Source organism: Bactrocera oleae, chromosome 4 (assembly GCF_042242935.1).
Source record: "Bactrocera oleae isolate idBacOlea1 chromosome 4, idBacOlea1, whole genome shotgun sequence".
Classification (NCBI taxonomy): domain Eukaryota; kingdom Metazoa; phylum Arthropoda; class Insecta; order Diptera; family Tephritidae; genus Bactrocera; species Bactrocera oleae.
The window spans coordinates 4,866,445-4,885,937 of NC_091538.1; the positions used below are offsets into that span (position 1 = coordinate 4,866,445).

Below are 19,493 nucleotides of genomic sequence, written 5' to 3' on the forward strand. Positions count from 1 at the left end.
AAATTAACTATAAAGATCAGAAACAGCTTATCATCGTAACATTTTATAATTAAATGACTTATCACAAAAACACACAATAACAAAATAAGATAAACCGAATATTTAAACCACACAGTTAACTTATTGAATAATAATTATATTAGTTGCTTCCAGTGCGTTTTAAAATTAGGCTAGAAATAGATCGGCATGTTGTTTAAATATCACTTTTACACTCTTTAGTTCTTGTTGGCTTCTTGCTCCGCTTTGGCGGTCCCTACGCCCTTAGGAATACAACCCTTCATCATTGGCGGCCATGAAGTGGACATCATTAAGCATCCCTATCTCGTTTCTATACGCTTCCGCTTGGCCTCCGATGTGGCAAGTGTGCGTATTGGCACAAACGCGCGGGTGTTGGCTGTGCTTACCGCCGCACAATGTGTTCGTGAAATCGAAACGGATCGCGTTATGACCGTTGCTGCCGGCAATCAACGCACTCCAACCATATCTCTCCACATACATATGCATTAAACATATCCATAAAGATCAGCAACTGATTATCATCGTAACATTTCATAATTAAATGACTTATCACAAAAAACACAATAACAAAATAAGATAATCCGAATATTTAAACCCCACAGTATAGCTTGGTGAATAATAATTATATTAGTCGCTTTCAGTGCGTTCTAAAATGAGGCTAGAAATATATCGGCATGCTGTTCAAATATCACTTTTACACTCTTTGGTTCTTGTTCGCTTCTTGCTCCGCTTGGGCGGTCCCTACGCCTTTAGGAATACAACCCTTCATCATTGGCGGCCATGAAGTGGACATCATTAAGCATCCCTATCTCGTTTCTATACGCTACCGATTGGCAGTCGATGGTGCGTATTGGCACAAATGCGCGGGTGTTATAATTACGGAGAAGGCTGTGCTTACCGCCGCACAATGTGTTCGTGAAATCGAAACGGATCACGTTATGATCGTTGCTGCCGGCAATCAACGCACTGGCGGTGATGGCAAACTATATCCAGCTAGCAAATGGATCGAACATCCGGAATTTTCTCCACGTACTGCTGATTATGACGTTGGTTTGATATTTGTGCATTTGCCTTTTGAATTTGACGCTACTCATTCGGCGTTGCGTGCAATTAATATACGTGCGCAATGGCCTGCTGTGAACCGTTTGGCAACGGTTGTTGGTTGGGGTTATCGTGAGGAATTCGGTCCATCATCCGATAATTTAGAAGAGACTACAGTGCCAATAGTCAGTCGCTCAGAGTGTGTTTCCATCTATGGTTCCGATGAGGTCACCGAACGTATGATTTGTGCAGGATATGTGAAGACTGGCCGTAAGGATGTATGCCAGGGTGATACTGGTGGTCCTTTGATATATGAGGGACAATTGGTGGGCTTAGTTTCGTGGGGCTATGGTTGTGCGCGTCCAGGTTATCCCAGTGTTTACACTGATGTGGCCAGTCTTAAGTCATGGATTGTAGAGGAATTGCAGAAGGCGCAAGCATAAGGATATAATTATTGTACATAAAACGAGCAATCAAAGACATAAAAATGCGTCACTTAAGTTGTACTATAAAAGCTGTTATTTAATGATTCGTATGTAATTTGTTTGTATTCTGAAATAAACAAAATAATAATTCCTTATGTTTAGTATACAATGATTTATAGCAATAGCAGACACAAAGTATCTAGCTAATGGCACGACAGTACTTATTGAGTTGAGATGACTGCAACCTATACTTCCTGTTTGCTTTGCACTCAAGGCTTTTAAGGGTTTTATTTATATTATTTTAGTGCTTCTAGGATTAAGGATCCTGCGTGCTGCTGACATTTGGAAACGCTCGAAATCGTAGTTATTATAAGCTCTAGGTTTTCAATACTTTACAACATCCTATTTATAGAAATACTTTTCCTAAACTGAAGACACTAGACTTTTTCATTTGGTTTCTAAACCAAACTACTGCCGACAGAACATACTCGTGAATACCTCTAATTAAGTAATTTCTTAGAAACTTAACGCAAGCCACAACCTTCTTCATCCGAAGGCCACTTACGGTGATATGTATCGTTTTGTATCATATGGTAGCACTAAAAATGTTGCTGTAAAGAAAATGTGATACTGTATCCATAATAATAAACGTTATACTCTACTTTCTTTGATGAATTTGCAATATTTATAGACTGTTTAACATTTTACATTCAAATGAACACTTGACAGCTTGTAGAATATTTACAAATATGAATATCGCTCAATTTCACCGCCAGAATTGGAATTTTCATTAGCCGTCGCCTCGATCCAGTCAGCTAAATCGGGTACCGATGCATACACACCCGGGTAGGTTCTCCTCCCACAGCCGGAACCCCATGAAACAATGCCCAACAATTTATTACCAAAAATCAGTGGACCACCCGAATCACCTTGGCAGGAATCTTTACCGCCACCCTCTACTTGAGCGCACAGCATACGGCTTGTCACAAGATACAAATACGTTCTGCGACATTTCGTCTGGTCCACCAGATTAAGCTGCACTTGCTGCAAGTGATTACTCAAATAGGTGCTGCCCTCTTCGAGTGTACCCCAACCGGTGACGGTCACCTCAGTGCCTGTCGGTGGACGCTCCTTGGCCAATGCGATGGGTTGAATGGACTCGCTGTATGTCAAATTTCTCTCCAATACTAAAATGGCCACATCATAATCGGTAATTGCATTATATTTTTCGTTGATTATAATTTTCACAACCGGCACTTCGACGCCACCCTCAAGAAGTGTTGTGGCGCCAGCGACTATGCTTATACCACTAGGGTCCTCATCAGATACACAATGTGTGGCCGTCACAATAATGTTGGGCAAGTAGATACTGCCACCACAGAAATGAGATTTATTATAGCGCAGTGACACCTGATGCGGAAATTGACGTATATCAGCATTGTAGCCACCTACAATGCGTCCATTGTTCAGCAACACGTTGGTGTTGGCACTAGTGCGACCACTAAAGCTGGCGATGGTGAATAGCGCAACGAGCGTTATGTGGCGTAACATTTTTACTTAGCGCAGGATTAAAGCGGAATAGACAGTGCTACGCTTACCTAGCACTTATATTCGGCAATAAGCTATTCAATTTTGTGCAACGTCTGACGGCGAGAAATATCAAAAGCTAATCTATTGGTGTAGTAAATCAATGCTTTGCGGAAAAATTTACGTGCACAAGAGGCTAACACAATAATTCGAGGTTTTATCAATAATTACGGCAGAAAAATTAATATACTAGCAAGATTAAGTACTCGATTAGCTTTTAACCAGAAAACCTTTCATGTATGTGTATGTGAGGTGTATTTGTTTAGAGATAGTATTTTCTATAGAATTTAAGCTCATTTCACCATTCAATCCCGCTCATTGATAATTTACGGCGTAAACTGTATATATATTGTGAGAAAGAAGCATATCTTTAGGCGCTACAGTAATAGAAGTGATCGTTATACCAGATAGGGTTAATGAATTCATTAATGATGTCATGTGGTTATAGAGATGTCATGTAAGCTTGAATTAAGTAAACACTCAAAACTAGCAACGAGACACGAGCTTTATTGCACTTATTAAGATATCAGGCCCTTTGCTGTATTATTCAATAGTTTTGTTTTCCCTGACAAAAATTCATATTTGCTCACACATAGAATGCGTTTGAGAGTCTGGTTATAAAATAATAGTTTTCTCTAACTTACGCCCAATAAAATTGCCCGTAAAGCTTTAGTTCTCCCCAAAGCTTAAGCTCAAGATAGGTACAATACATGCAAATGCATGTCGATCATATGTGTTCTCATTCAAATTCCCTTGCATATTTAACACCAAAACACGTTCTAACTTGATGAGTACGAAAGAAAAAGTAATTAAAACTTCAAATCCGCTAATAATTAACGACGCGATCTACATCATACCGTTATCTATTTGTACTTTTTCATAATTATTTTGAAGTGTCATGAATCATTATCGTGTTTATTAATTAAATTACTGTGAAAAATTTTGGTCATAATTATTATACTCTAAGCAGAAAACGTGCGGGTAATAAAACACAGACATCATATATATTTTCGATACCAATGTTCTTTAAAAGCACTTCGGCATAATCAAATTTTTTAAGATAATTGACCATTCCTTCTGTGCGAATCTACTTACGGTAATCAATCATACTTTAGAAAGTAATAGTTGCCATGTAAGACCCTCAACATTCGCAAGGTATCATGAAATCCACTCACGCACTCACGTAAACTCTTATTATTTTTAGTTCATCCAACTGTATTATTTAGAGATTAGAAAGTTAACTAAAACTATTAGGTACATTCGCGATAAGTTTTCGATTCGGTTAGTACAAGACGTATTATGTTAATCTTCAGTTCAGAACAGACATATTTAGCTGTTATATATTGTACTAATAAGTTATTGGCTATTTTGCGCGAATTTGGTCATAAAGCCTACCGAAATTTTATGATGGATATAAAGTGTTTGATATGGAGGTTATTGTGGCTACTTACTTACGAGTATACACCATATTTTCCTATCTAATTTTATCATTGCCTTTTTTACCGACGGCATCGGTATTGCCTTACAAATACTTTCAAGTACTTTGTAATGTCGTTATAATATCTTTATTATGGGATAATTTCTGCAGTGTTATCTGCTTAAATTCGATTGGTTCGATTCTAAATAAAGTCAAATTGCTGAACCAAAAATTACAGAATCGCATTTAGTAGAAAAGCATTAGGAATAAGAAAAATTGCTGCTTCTTAAACATTGTTATCCAGTAGTAAAAGAGTTTGCATCAGACTAGTCAAAGCATTGTCGAATACAAATTTGGATACTAAACTGCCGTAGGAACGGTGGGCACAAGGGTACAAGGTATCAACCAACGATTCACCAACTTTTTTAACCTTAACATTAGCTTAAATTTTTGTTACCGTTTTTAGTTTAATCACACTTCAAGTCGTAAGCATATAACATTTTGGCACAGCAATTTAGCTTTGCCAGAACGCATAGGAAATTTTTAGTGCCGCAAATTAGGCAGTCAACGTAATTCGTATAAAAGCTCTTAAACACAGTAGACGGGCTATCAAAGAGTTGATAATTTTCGTCTAAGACACATCGCTTACCGCTACATTTCAAAAAGAATTACACATAAACCATGCGCTTTGCACTTCCGCTACTCATCCTAACCAGCCTCTTAGGCCTTCAAGTCACCGCTGTACCAGCACCAACATTTAATTCTATTTCTGCCAACGCGCCATTGCAACAGGAAGGACGCATTGTCGGCGGTCATCAGACAGATATAAGGCAATATCCTTACCAAGTATCCATACGGCTCGACTCTTCTGTGCTCATACACATTTGCGGCGGTTCGATTTATGCACCGCGTGTTATTATTACAGCGGCACATTGCCTGAAAGGACGTTACGCTTCGACAATACGTGTCGTTGCGGGTTCATCCACTATTGCCGATCAGTCGGAGCTGGGTGTGGCTGCGCAAAAACTAATCTATCACAGCGGTTACAAGAAAAAGACACACACCAATGATGTGGGATTAATCATTTTGAAAGTGCCTTTAATTTATGACGCCAACGTACAACCCATTCAATTGGCACGCACTTCGGCTGAGGTGGGTGCACACGCCATCGTTACTGGTTGGGGTAAGAACGATGAGACGGCGCAACAAATGACCAACGTGTTGCAGGCAGTCGAATTGCAAATTGTCGATACGCTGCGATGTGGTGTGCAATATGCCTTGAAGAGTTATATCATCACTGAGGAAATGATATGTGCGGGAGCTGAGATTGGTGACAAAGACACTTGTCAAGGCGATTCTGGCGGTCCACTTGTTGTCGATGGCAAATTGATCGGTATAGTTTCTTGGGGTATTGGTTGTGCTCAGGACTACCCCGGCGTATATGCCAGTGTACCGTATCATGCTGAATGGTTCGAACAGCAAGCGGCAGATTACTTGTAAGATAAAGAGACGTAGATAGAGAATGATATAAAGGAACGCATAACTAAACATAAGCGATTAAAAGATAAGCGAACAAAAGTCTGTGAACGAATATACAAACGCATTATAATTTAAATATCATATATATATTTACTTCATATATTACACATCAATACTATATTATTAATATTAATATTTTGTGATAAATACGTTTTAACATTTTTTATTATTATTTATGCCAGTTTTTTGGTGAAGGAGTTATTAAAAATAAAAATAATAAATTCTGCTTAACATTCCGTATGGAAGTTTTCGAAAATTTGTATCCGTTTGCTATTTTCAGAGCATATGAGACTCATCTTGTACGCCAAGCTCACTATAGGCCCTCTCATCAGTTACTTCTAAGTATATTAATTGATTGGCAGTTTGAATGAATGAAGTTGAGCCGTTGCATTAGTTCGATATGATCGTTTGTCATATTCGTTAGTTCCAATGAACAATTTCGATCATCCACGTGCCAAAAGAGAAACTTTACCATATAGTTAAATGACACTAAAGAGTATGAAAACTTAAAAATAATACCATTATTGATACAAGGAGGTTCGTACAGAGATCGGCACCATGAGCGAGTTTACTCAGTCAAACTACTATCCAAACCATTAAAAGATTATTTTTATCCTATAATTTTTTTTTATTATACTACGCTATGCGGCTTCCAGTTTTTAACATTTTTGTGTATCCAGGAATATAAATTTGACACATTGCTGTAAACACCTGGAAAATTGGGTTTGGCACAACCAACACCCCAAGAAACAATACCGATTTGTACCCCATCAGCCACCAACGGTCCACCAGAGTCACCCTGACATGAGTCCTTACCACCTTTAGGCACACCAGCACATAACATGCGCTCCGTTATACCACCATATGACGCATACTGTTTTGTACATTCATTAGTATCCACCACCTTCACAGTGACTGCTTGCAACGTGAGCGCTAATGGTCCATTCTCACTTGTGCTACCCCAACCGGTGACAACAGCAGCTGTATCAACCTTCGGAACTGCGCTGGACATACGTATCGGTTGTGCCGTGGTACTGAACGGAATTTGATTTTGTAGCTTAATTAAGGCAATATCATAGTCTGAGGTGATTGGGTTGTAGTCCTTATGTCGTACAATGATATCGACGAGCGCCATTTGACTGAGTTGATTTAGCAATGATATACCGAATTTTACAGCGTAATTTTGTGGCTTGGAGGGTATAACACAATGTGCAGCTGTGATCACAAAAAATCCAGCGGTTTTATTGTTACCAGTATGCAATATTGAACCACCACAGATATGTGAACCGTATTGGAGAACCGAAACCTGATATGGGTGCTTTTTTATGTTAGTACTTTCACCGCCAACGATACGTCCATCCAATGAATACAATCGGTTGGTGGACATTGCACTATTCGTAATGACTACAAACAATCCTAGCAGTGTAATATAATAATGAAACATGCTAAGTGTTTAAGCGTATTATTTTCTGCAAATACTTTTGAGTGGGTTTCCAACTTTTCGACTGCCATTACTGTTGTTGCATCGGGCTTTTATATCCAATTTATCGTAAAGCATTTATGTGATTCACGATTTTCGATATCAATTGCATCACATCGAGCAATTAAAATTCAATAAAAGTTGGTCTTATCTCTATCCACGCAGGGGTGCCCGTCATAGACAATCACTTCAGGCGAGAGGTCAAAGATTTTAGCGCTAGACAACGAATCTATGTGGATCAAGATCTTAACTTGCATAAGTGCAAAAAATGTCAATGACCACTTAAGTATCTAAAGCAATACATACACACAATATATATGTATGCATACATATATACAATATGTATACATATGTACATATCAACATTGAGCAATATGTTATTTGAGCAATCCCAATCCCCAATGAATATAGGGTGTTCCTTTAAAAAATAAAAGTAAATTTCGTTATTATGACAGTACAGTTCAAAAGGAGTGTTCCTGGAAATGTTGGTTCTAAAGTAGTATTGAAGACGTTTTGGAGAAGTTTGGTAAGGGTTTATCATACCTACACTGTTCTCGGCCAGAACCGTATATTTATATAGAAACTGGATTTTTGAAAAATATTCATTTTATAAAAATATGGTAAGTATGTAGTATGTTAAATATTGAAAAGCTTATTATTTTCGTATATTATCGGGGTTCGTGCTAAAATGTAATACTTTTGAAATGCTTGCTATGAAAGACTCTACTTATATTAAAGGGGGTTCACTGTATTTGCCTTTCCTAAGTGTATTTCCACAATTCTCGAAATTGTGGAAGCTAAATGTTTCGGGAAAATTCGAATGCGCTGTCAATTTAAACTTAACGCAGTTGTTGTCTCTGTCATACATGAGACTGATGTTCTTTTGAGCTATTACAAAAGTAGTCAAATTTTCAGTGTTGCTGTTGTCCAATATTAAATGTTAAAGAAAAAACGCCAAGAAATTGTTTTTGTTATATGAAATATATTATTTTTACTGAATTAAACAGTTTTAAATAGTTCTTAGAAAATATAATTTTTTGTCGTTTTAGCTGTAACAATTACATTATTTTATAAATATTATATAAATTGTTATGGTCAAAAATACTATAATAGTTGTGCTGATCTTCAAAACATATACGAACGGCAAACCCAAACAAAAATTTATGTGCAACCCTGTGGGTGGCCACACAAACACACATCTGATTCGTGTTCGGCACAAAGGGAAGTATATTTGTCGAATTGAAACGAAGCATTGAAAAGTGAAGACGCGTTTTACAATCAAGTGCTGAAAATTGTGTGTTATAATTGATTTCCAACATTTTTAGTTGCTTTAAAAACAGCCAATTATTTGAAATAACGCAGAGTAACATATTGTAAACAAAAAAATCGTAACAAAATGTCGCTATTCGGCTCATTAATGGGAGATTTCGATGATGACCTTTTCATGGGGTAAGTTTGTGATTCTGCTGTGACAACTCGGCGCTGGGTGCTCCGCTATTGCCGATCGCAAAAAAAATATTCCGTCTTCACTTCAAGAACATGTGTACCCCTATGTTTGAAGGTGATTGTTATGCATTGTGGAAAATATTATGCGACCAGGGTGTGTTAAATAGTTTTAATAAAAAAAACTATTGAAATGTGATGTTTGAGAAAAATTAAATTTTTTGACTACAAGCTGTCACGGGAGGTGAACATCGAAATTAAGAAATTTTAGTGCGCACGATTGGGTTCTAATACATACAAACAGCTTTTAGAAGTGAAAATTATTAAAGAATCGGCTTTATATTTTGAAATATATCACAAGTTTTCTGCGATTTTATGTCGTATATTCAATTTGTATGATTGAGGTTTTATTTTGGTACATATACTTTATAGTTATCTATTTTTTCCGTTTGCTGTGAACGAATTCTCCTTTAATTAGTTCCAGTTTTATACGCCATGCAAACCTTCTACATATATTTGTATTCACACATTCAACTACAGTGAAATTGCAACAACAAACTTACAAGTGAAAAATCGATAAATTTTATTTTCCCGTCGCTTTCCGTATTTTTTTCCTCATGTATTTATTTCCTCATGTATATACTCACCCCTTACATATTTTCTACTCTAGAGTTTTCTAAACAATTACACACTAATATTTTTTATTACGAATTAGCAAAGAAATGTTTTCATTGTTTAATTTGAAATAAGCAAATTTCCATATTAGGGAGCATTAGGGTTTATAAGATAGTTACGGTCTATTGAGTTTTTCGCAGTGCCATTCAAAAATTAGCGCTAGGGTATTAGTATAATATAAGTTAGTGATTGTTAAAGAAAGTACTAGAAGTAATTTCATACTGAATTTTTTCAAAATATTTAATTTTAGGTCTCTTAAAATCAATATTGTAGAAAGTGATCAAGATGGCTATTATTTCAAATTGTTAATGATTGTAGGTGTGCAAATAGTTAATAACACTGAGTTCTACAAGTTATATTTATAGAAATCCATATTTGCCTAATCTGATAAATTTGATTGACTCATGAATTCGACATTGTTTAATTTTTGCACTCCTTCAGGCAGATTTCACGTTGAACTTTCCAATATCTTTTTCTGCCAATCCTTGATGTAATTGCATTTAAAAATATTCTTATCTTAAAGACATGTGTGTATGTGCATATATAAGCATCATAAAAATAAATTTTAAAAAGAATTAAACAAATCCAATACAGTCTAAACTAAGTGACATCATCACAATTTGCAAGCCTATTCGATTTTTATGACATTTTTTTTTAGTAAGAGTGTGAGTAAAATGTAACACAATAGCAAAGGCAAGAAATTGATGGGTTTTATTAAAGAAACTTCGTATAATTTAAACATTTCTAATGCAAACAATATATTATTAATTTCTTAAAAAACAAAAAAAAAACAATAATTGGGGTATTGTTTAAAAAAATCAACTTTTGAAAACTTTACCGCTAACTGAGCAACTGTGTATTTTTGTTTGAACAAAAACGTAATTTTTCTGGCAGAAATAATTTTGTTTTTTGGGGCTTTGTTTAATATAATTTACTTATTTTTTGGAGTAAAAATTTTGTTTGTGAAAATGCCTGCCGGCGCACGACGACGGTCACATTCGTATGCTGTTTTCTTGTTTTTTTTTCTTGAACAAACCTTTAATTCGCTAATTTTTACACATTTCCAGCAATCACATGAATGCCATGAACATGCAAATGCGTTCGATGAATCGTTTGATGAATTCATTCATGCCCGATCCATTCAATATGTTGGCACAATTCGACCCAGGCTTCCAACAGAATGCGCTCATGGAGCGTGGCAATCCACATGTCGCTAATCCAATGGGTGGACTTTTCGGTTTCCCAGCAATGCCAAATATGAATAGACTACTTAGTGCCGGTAAGTTAACAATCTTTACAAATTCAATAAAGCATTTTTTTCTTTCTCACCCAAACTATGTTAATTGTTTTTCTAGATATTGGTTCACCAAACGGTGCCTCATATTGCTCCAGCTCAGTGATTACCATGTCGTCTGGTCCAGATGGTCGCCCACAAATTTATCAGGCAACAACTAGTACAAAAACTGGTCCAGGTGGCATACGTGAGACACGTAAAACCGTTGAGGATTCCAGGCGTGGTATGAAGAAAATGGCTATTGGTCATCATATTGGGGAGCGTGCGCATATTATTGAAAAAGAACAAGACTTGCGTTCCGGTCAGTTAGAGGAGCGTCAGGAGTTTATAAATTTGGAAGAAGATGATGCAGAGGATTTCGATCGTGAATTTACCAACCGGGCACGTACGGGTGGTGTGCGTGGTGCACGTCCGCAAGAGATGATCACTATTGAATCGGCTGATGATGACGATGATGTACGTCCACGTCATTACAGCAGACATCACGGTAGTGGTGGACAGCATCGCAGACAATTGCCAGCCTTGCCCGCACCGCCACAACAACAGAATAGGTAAGTTTGTTAACACTAATTTATTGTTATCAAATGATATTAATTTGTTCATTTCGATTTTGAATTGGTGTGTGTATGTTGTAGGAAAATTGTATATACTTATATATAATTTGTTTTTCGAATTAAACGCTAAACTGCTCGTGGGTGCATAAATTTCATGTGAAATTTAGTAGAAACTTACATAAAATTTGTGCGTTTTACAGACTGCTTAAGTTAAAAGATTATATAATTTTTAGGTCTTTTTTATTTAAAAATGATAACTATAAAGTACGCTTTCCAAAAAAAAAAGGCTAAAAGGCATAAAAGAAAAATAATAATTATAAGCGAAATAATAATGTTTAATTGTGGCAATAAATAACAATAAATTCTGGTAACTCTTAACTTTCTTGGTTTGTTTACGCTGGATTATGTGACAACTAATTTAATTTCCCTTCAAAATTCGTCTCCTTGTACCATTATGCTTTATCGTACTTTTTTTTTATTTATTTATGCTTCCAATAATCACAATTTTCACATGTAAACTTATTTTGTGTTTATTAACTTTTTTCGCTTCGTAATCAAAAATTCACTGGTTACTGAAAAAAATTGTTGCTTTATATCTACTTGCAGATATGATAAAAAATAAAAAAACAAAAATATATAAACAAAGAAACTTGATTGATTAAGGATTGAATTTAACTTCGACTAGCATAACTACTACTGCTACTACATACTACTAAAATGTATATGTACATACATACATATATCTATCACTTATATAGAACCACTACAACTGCTATCACTCCCAGAATTCCAAAACTATATAAAAAATTAATGTCGAATCCGCGATTAACTGCAAGCAAAAATCACAAACAGATTTTTATCGAAAAAAATGCGTATTAATAGTTAAACTGAAAATATTAAAAAATAATCAACAAAAAAAAAAAGAAAAAATTGCATTGATTGATATGCCTACTTACATATATACAGAGTATTAACAATGAACTTAACTTTAATAAAAGCGGTCACAGCAAAAATGAAAATGAGAGCCTACGAGTTTTTGAAATTTCACACCTTTCCACTCCACTTCACTTATTATGACTAACAGTATAAGCGTAAAGACTACTAAATTCAAAGCGACCCGTAAGAAAATATTTCAACACTCACAAATTCGCCCTAAAAATATGAGGTAGGCCATTTTGTAAGTTAAATAGTATTTATTGTTTTTAGAATTTTTTAATTATAATTATTTGTCACTGATTGTGTTATAGTTAGATGTTTTCTTTATACTTCATTGCATTACTTAACATCTATTAATGTTTTGAAACATATACAATATTTAGAATTAATTTTCACAAAATATTATCTGCATATTTATATTGAAGATTTTTTTCTGTATTATATTACTATAGTGAATGTTCATTCATACCACCCGCTCATATCCACAACTAAGAAAAAATACAGGAAACGGTTAGATAATTTCTTCTTCTTTCTTTCTTATTCCGACTTATTTTTGCGCATATCAATTTCAGTAGAAACAGAAATCATAAATATGTTTTACTAAAGTGCAGTTAAATTTCGTAGAAGACATAGTAGCATCTCGAAACTGTTCACTAAAAGTTATATGCCGATGTCGTATCTTTTAGGGTTATGTAAATAGTTTTCATTTGAGAATTATTTACACATTACATAGCTTCTATACAAAATTAAAGAGAGCAAAGTGTGCTTAGTTTACGAAGTTATTCAATAACTTATCTCAAAAGTAAAAAATCTCTAAACAAGGCGTTATGGGTTTATTTTGGTAGATTTCTTTAATAACTAAAATATTTTGTCGATAATACATGGATTTAAGTAAAAACTGCTTCAATGTATTACTGCAAATCTATAAATTTAAAAATTTTCTCTAAACAAAGTTTGTTTGTTAAAAAAAATTTAATATTTATTTTCGCCCAACAATAATTAAACAACAAGTGCTACATTTGTCACAGTTGCATTTTCACAAATTGTGGCAAATAGCAAACAAATCACCACCAAATATTAATTTAAATACGCTTCAAATGTGAATAATCACAATTTTCTTCGCCTTTCACACTACGTTCCAAATACAGCTCGTCATTGTCCCCTTCATCGTCGCTTGATTCGTTGAACTCCAACACTAAGATCAGCAACGGCAACAACAACACCGACACTCTGTCTACGCAGCGCTCAAACGCAAACGTCACCACAAACAACAAAACCACAGCTTCAACACAAAAGGTCAATAGTAAAGCCAACAACAGCAATAGCTACTTGAATACAACGCTTCGCTCTCCGACCGCTGCCGGTTATCATCGCGGCATTACAGCACGTCGTCCATTGCGTACGCCATCATCGTCGCCCCTAGCCACCACACCGACCAATCATAGTCACAGCACAGCGCCAACGACAAGGTTTGTGTCACAAAATACCAAAACAAAACATAAAGCTTATAAAGCCAAGCATCAGAAACACTGAATTAAAAAAAAAAAAAAATATTAAATCACGAAAATGCGTGCAAATTCCGAATAATTTGCGAAAATGGCAAACAAAGCAGCATTTCCAACTCTCGCACCACCCACACTCGTAGGAATCATGCATTCGGAAGTTGTCACAGCCCTACCACTACAAACCACTAACAAAAATTATAATTTTCGTTGAATATTTTTGCTGCGAGTTTCAACATTTTTCAAGAAAATCTCCGATTCGGTGCATCTCAATTATTTATTCTTCGTTGAGTTTATGTTGTTTCAGCAATTTTACTCAAATTATTGATTTTCCATGGTGAAACATAATCATTTTTTTTGGGCAATTGAAAGACAAAAAATTTTTTTTTTCCAAATTTCTAATGTTGAGAAAAATTGATTTTTATAAATATTTATATTTTTAATTTAACCGCAAAACCTTTGAATACTGCCATTTCAGTGGTAATATTTCTTAATTCTCTTTCGTATATTATTTTCCTTTACTTTACATATTTTGAAATACTTTCATTCATAGTGGTAAGCGTTAACATTACTGATATCTTCCTTACTTATATTTTATTATACATACTAATAAAATAACTTCCCCAGTCACATTTAACTAATTTTATAATTAAGATATTTCATTTTCATTTACTGCATATATATTTAAAATATTGAAAATTATGAATATTGATAAATAAGTAACGAATACCAAAATTAATAAAGTATCAAACCATTTTCATATCGTTTATACCGCTTTACATATTACATAGCCGTATTTCTACTGATGGAACTCAAAAATCGTTCATATACGCATATGCTTCTCGTAAATTAATATTCTCTTTTAACAGCTCAGCTCCATTTGCCATCATTTTTTTTGTTCACCATGCTGATTAGCGTCTAATTCTAAAAAATTTAAAATGCGATAAATTGCCACTGCTCCTTATTAACTACATTTATTCTACATAATCCCCCTGCTCAATATATTGCCTCTCATCCCTCTTTTGCTTAAGCCAAAAAATCCACCCAACAAAAAATTACACAACAATTAAAATATTAAATAAATTTTCACTCAACAGAGATTGGCGTTTGTATAATCCACGTTTTTATCGCACAAATAAATAAACAATAGTACAACAACAATGAAAATTAAAACAGCAACAGTAAATCGTGAACACAAAATAAAATATAGTCAATATCTAAGCAAATAAAATACATAACAACAATTGAACAAATTTATGGAAACTTGTTGGGAGAGTAGCTGTCGCAACTACAACAACAAAAAAAAAAAAAAAAAAATTAACACGAAGATAAAAATATGCATAAATTTAAACTAATTTGCTACGAACACTTATACATAATAATAAACATACGATTCAGCGAAACGAATAACAAAAACAACGACAAACGAAAAAATACTAAGCGATTTTTGAAAATATAAGTAAAATAAAAAAAGGTTAATCAATCATTCATATATAATTGATGGATATACAAAGTAATAATATTGGTGGCATACTTTACATACATACTTTACAAAACAAAGCGTCAAAGAAACGATCTTGAAACCAAACAATGCAGCTTGCTTAGCAAAGAAGTCATATAGATGCATTGAAACGCTTGCTGCACAACTTTCCACTTGAGTGCAGCTCAAATCTTATTTTTCATATGCGGCTGTAGTGCGTTGTAAGCAGACTTGAGACACTTATGCAGCTGTTATGAGGCGTTCAATGCTATATAAGCTGTTGGAAAACAGCGTTAACCAAAACAACATCAAATCTTCCAAAACAAATTTTTTCACAAACAAAGATCCAAAGAGCCTATTCCACTACCTACCATCCTTGTACACTAAATACATGCTGTCATAAATATATATCAGCTGCTCCATCGATGTGGTTAATGAATTGTTACTGCTCGCAGCCTCACGTGTAAGCAATGTATATCCTCTGGTGGCGATTTCTTAACAAAAGTCAGTTCACTAGAATAATTTGTGTACAGAAGCTGTAAATATGTTTGCAAATGAAAAAACTAAGCATAGAAAAAATCAATTGTTGCTTTTTATCGTCGACATGTCTTTTCAAGAAGCCTTTGTTGTGCTTATTTTGCTGCTTAAAAATGCAAATACGCGCTGCTGTAATAATAATGCGTTTAATTAAACCGCAAATGTGCTATATAAATACATGCAAATGAAAGCCATTTTATGGATTACAGAAAATTTATCGATATACATATATATTAATAGTTTAACACATGGTTATACCCAGCGCACTTGATGTTACGGCACTGACTGACGACAAATGCTTTTGCAGCCGGAAAAAGGATTATCGCTTACAAAGATTTTCTGTTAAATTTTGGAACGATTTCGTCAAATCTGCGAGTAAATCATACTAATATTTAAATACTAATGATATTTGTTAAACAAAAGTGTCTGGTTATGGACGTACGCTAATTATTTGGTGGTGGTATACTCTCACGTTGTCTCCCTAATGTTTTTTTTATGTGTAAACGGGCTCATTTATCGTTACATAGTACTTGTAATACGTGCTTAGAATGTTTAGGAAATTATATAAATATAAGACCGCGTTTACATGCCGATTCTTTTGTCGCTCATTATCGACAAATTCTCTTTTGGTGTCGCTCATTGCGTTCACACGAGCGATAACTTTAGTCGGCCAATTTCAACACAATCTCAAAAACCGGTTTGGGCGACAAAAGCGTTCTCGTGTGAACACAGTCGTAAGCACATAAACATATTTTGACACGACACGAGTGTGTGTAACGGAAACAGACCCAGATTTGTATTCAACTTTCTAATTATCTAGGGATTTGAAACGATTGTCCGTTTGTAGTACTGCTTTTATACAGTAATTCAGAACTTAATTTAGCTTTACCCTATTCACAATAAGATGAGTGCTATAAAAAATAATGAAATTTCTAAATGAAATATTTTTATAACTGTATACGGTATTTTACTCCCACTAACTCTTTTCTTCAGACCACTAGATTCCCCAGTGTAACATTTTCAGTGTAAATTGTACATAACCTCAAAATTTTCATATATTATTTGATCGTTCAACATATTTGCGTTGTGTTTTGCTATTTATTTTCGAAGATATATCTTAATCCGTGCAAAATATTGGAAACACATGCAATCGTCTCTTGAATTTTAACCATTTTTTTTGTGATAACTTGAAATCTCATGAATTTGAACCATTACGCATTTGCTTGCCTACTGCCTGCAACCTCGTTTTGCCTGCACGCCGCCCCTTATATAGTTCTCCAATTTTGAATACATATACGTAAACGTTGTTATCATTCATGAATTACTACATTTCCTATTTGTGTGTTAATTTCCAGTTTAAGTTTAATCAAGTTAATTTTTTATGTTTATTTAAATTCAATTATTTAGTTGTTAAGCTTGCTTAATTTAATTCCGTTATAAATTTGTTAATTTTCAAAAATATATTTTCTACACCTATTTTTACAGTGTACATCCCCATCCATATAACGCTTCGGCCGCACGCCGCAATTACCGCTCTAAACACAGCAAACAACACCAAAAGCCACATCAGCCGCAAACGCTGACCATAACCGAGGTAATCGATGACGACGATGATGAAGTGGTGCAGCCGACTGCCGGTGCGGTAATCGTAGAAGAGGAGGAGGATGATGCAGGATCCGCAACAGTAATCAATCCAGCAGCTGCCGCCGCAGCAGCAGCTAATAGAACGGCTACAAAATCTCAGAAATCCACTCATCATTAAAACCATCATTAAAATCCATTATATACATACATATATTAATTGCGCGTGGTAGTATGTGTTGTTGGAACGCTGATAAATGTACGAACGGACGCATTAATTTAAGTAGTTGACCACATATTGATAATAATGAAATGTTCAAAGCGTTGAGGTATTAATGAGGCGAGGCGCAAATGTAGTAGTGGTATGCGCAGCAGCAAGCGCCAATTAATTATTTAGTTAAATAGTCGAAGTAAACGTTTGGTAGTTGAGTTGGGGAGCGCGTAGGCAGTTCGCGTAAATTAAAATGCAGCTATGATCGTACGTATTTTTTTTAGAATTTTAAGTAGTGTGGGCATATAAGTAAAACAAAACAAAAGCAAAAAAAAAAAAACTATCTTAGGATAAAACTTAATAAACCCTTAACATTTCTTAGTACTGTATACAAATAATTATCTACACTTTATGCTGCGCCTGCCCATTAATAACACAAAATTTTAGTTATTTGTGCTGCGCGTAACGAAAAACACATAACAACAAAAATATTCTAAAGCAGTTGGTTTATGAAAAGAAAACGTCAAATTAATTGTCTGATTGATTTTATGAATACATGCTTATATGAGTCTTATGCTGTGCTGTACTGTAGCTGCTGCACTTTTTAATGCATATACAATTTTATTATAACACATAATTACTATATACAAAACTTATTTGATTTCCACCTACACATATACATATATATCGAAAAGAATAATAATATAAATTTTAAACATTAACTATGTATATGATATATGAAGTATATTTGTGAATTTATTAGCAATACAACGAGAAAAAAATGTTTGCTTAATGAAATATGAAATATATCTTAGCTATTAATGCAATATGAATTGAGATGTTGTATACAAAGTCTATGACAGAAAGCTTCCAAACCACTGTAGACTGCATATGCTAGTTTCAAAATGCTAGCGTCGATGATATGTAGCGCTACTTAGTCGCGTTTGCAACGCTCTAGTTGGCGAGCAGTGACGGCAATTTCATATGATAATACCCTTTAAGTATAATTTTATGCTCCTCTTTTGCTATGTACATTCGCTTTTAAATCGTAATGAATATTTGTTGCTTGCGTATGTGTGTAAATCAAAATTTATTTTTTCATAAATTTATAAATTTATGCGCGCAATTGAAAAATATATATTAAAAGAATTTCCTTAAAAGCTTACAATTGCTCTGGCCGCATAATTATGCGCCGAAAACTCAATCAAAAAACAAAATAAATAATAACGGCTATTGTCTTGCAATAAGAGCTATAACGACATAGATGAAACGAAGCAACAGCCCAAAAATGGTAAAAGTAATAATATGTAACAAATAATAATTTGAAATATAAAAAAATACAACTTTAGTTAGTTAATTTCATACTTTATTTGATTTTAAATTTTATTATTATTTTTATTTCTATTTAGCGGAGATATTTATTAAATTTACAACAGCTATGTGTATGTTATTGAATATTCTTTTAAAACCCAGTCGGAATGACATTTTATTTTGTTATTGTAGCTGTCAATGTCCGAAATTTTCGGCAATTGAAATCTCTGCTCTTACTAGAGTTAAGTGAACCATGTATAATTTTGCAGTTCAGATCCGCTACAGTTAAGTATCAATTTAGATAAAAACGTAAACTTTTTTGAGCATATAGAAAATGGAAAAGTTCAAGTATAATTAAATAAATAAAAAAAAAATACTACCATCAAGACATTTTGCAATTTTTCTTAGCATTTGCGAGCCGCACAGGTTTTCTTGCGGCGTACATAAATCTATATTGTTGAG

At 34.4% G+C, this 19,493-nt stretch overlaps 4 protein-coding genes across 6 annotated transcripts in view; 2 read left to right on the plus strand and 2 right to left on the minus strand.

Annotated features, from left to right (window-relative positions):
* Window positions 1–6,103, plus strand: part of LOC106626750 (uncharacterized) — a 33,500-nt gene extending 27,397 nt beyond the window's left edge. The window contains exons 7-9 of the mRNA XM_070107840.1: window positions 220–417; window positions 681–1,499; window positions 5,167–6,103. Of these exons, the coding sequence (XP_069963941.1) occupies window positions 220–417; window positions 681–1,499; window positions 5,167–5,988 (1,839 nt within the window). The 3' untranslated portion in view covers window positions 5,989–6,103. The remainder of the gene's footprint in view (window positions 1–219; window positions 418–680; window positions 1,500–5,166) is intronic.
* Window positions 2,142–3,124, minus strand: LOC106626729 (trypsin alpha). The gene has a single exon (XM_014246540.3). The coding sequence runs from the start codon at window positions 3,033–3,035 to the stop codon at window positions 2,226–2,228; it is 810 nt and encodes a 269-aa protein (XP_014102015.2). The 5' UTR covers window positions 3,036–3,124; the 3' UTR covers window positions 2,142–2,225.
* LOC106626748 (trypsin-3) lies at window positions 6,092–7,546 on the minus strand. Its single transcript, XM_014246561.3, has one exon. It carries the CDS (start codon window positions 7,469–7,471, stop codon window positions 6,659–6,661), a length of 813 nt encoding a protein of 270 aa, XP_014102036.2. The 5' UTR covers window positions 7,472–7,546; the 3' UTR covers window positions 6,092–6,658.
* A 1,175-nt stretch (window positions 7,547–8,721) lies between these two features.
* Mlf (myeloid leukemia factor) lies at window positions 8,722–19,417 on the plus strand. 3 transcript variants are annotated; one of them, XR_011396232.1, is made up of 6 exons: window positions 8,722–8,956; window positions 10,693–10,904; window positions 10,981–11,470; window positions 13,558–13,878; window positions 15,009–16,303; window positions 17,414–17,539. XR_011396232.1 is itself a non-coding variant. In XM_014246731.3 (5 exons), exons 1-5 carry the CDS (start codon window positions 8,904–8,906, stop codon window positions 17,688–17,690), a joined length of 1,353 nt encoding a protein of 450 aa, XP_014102206.2. In that variant the 5' UTR covers window positions 8,722–8,903; the 3' UTR covers window positions 17,691–19,417. The 3 variants fall into 3 exon arrangements, 2 of the variants coding, with proteins under 2 accessions (XP_014102206.2, XP_069965222.1); XM_014246731.3 differs by lacking the exon at window positions 15,009–16,303 and having other exon boundaries at window positions 17,414–19,417; XM_070109121.1 differs by lacking the exons at window positions 8,722–8,956; window positions 15,009–16,303 and adding an exon at window positions 10,521–10,625 and having other exon boundaries at window positions 17,414–19,417.
* Window positions 19,418–19,493: the final 76 nt, after the last annotated feature.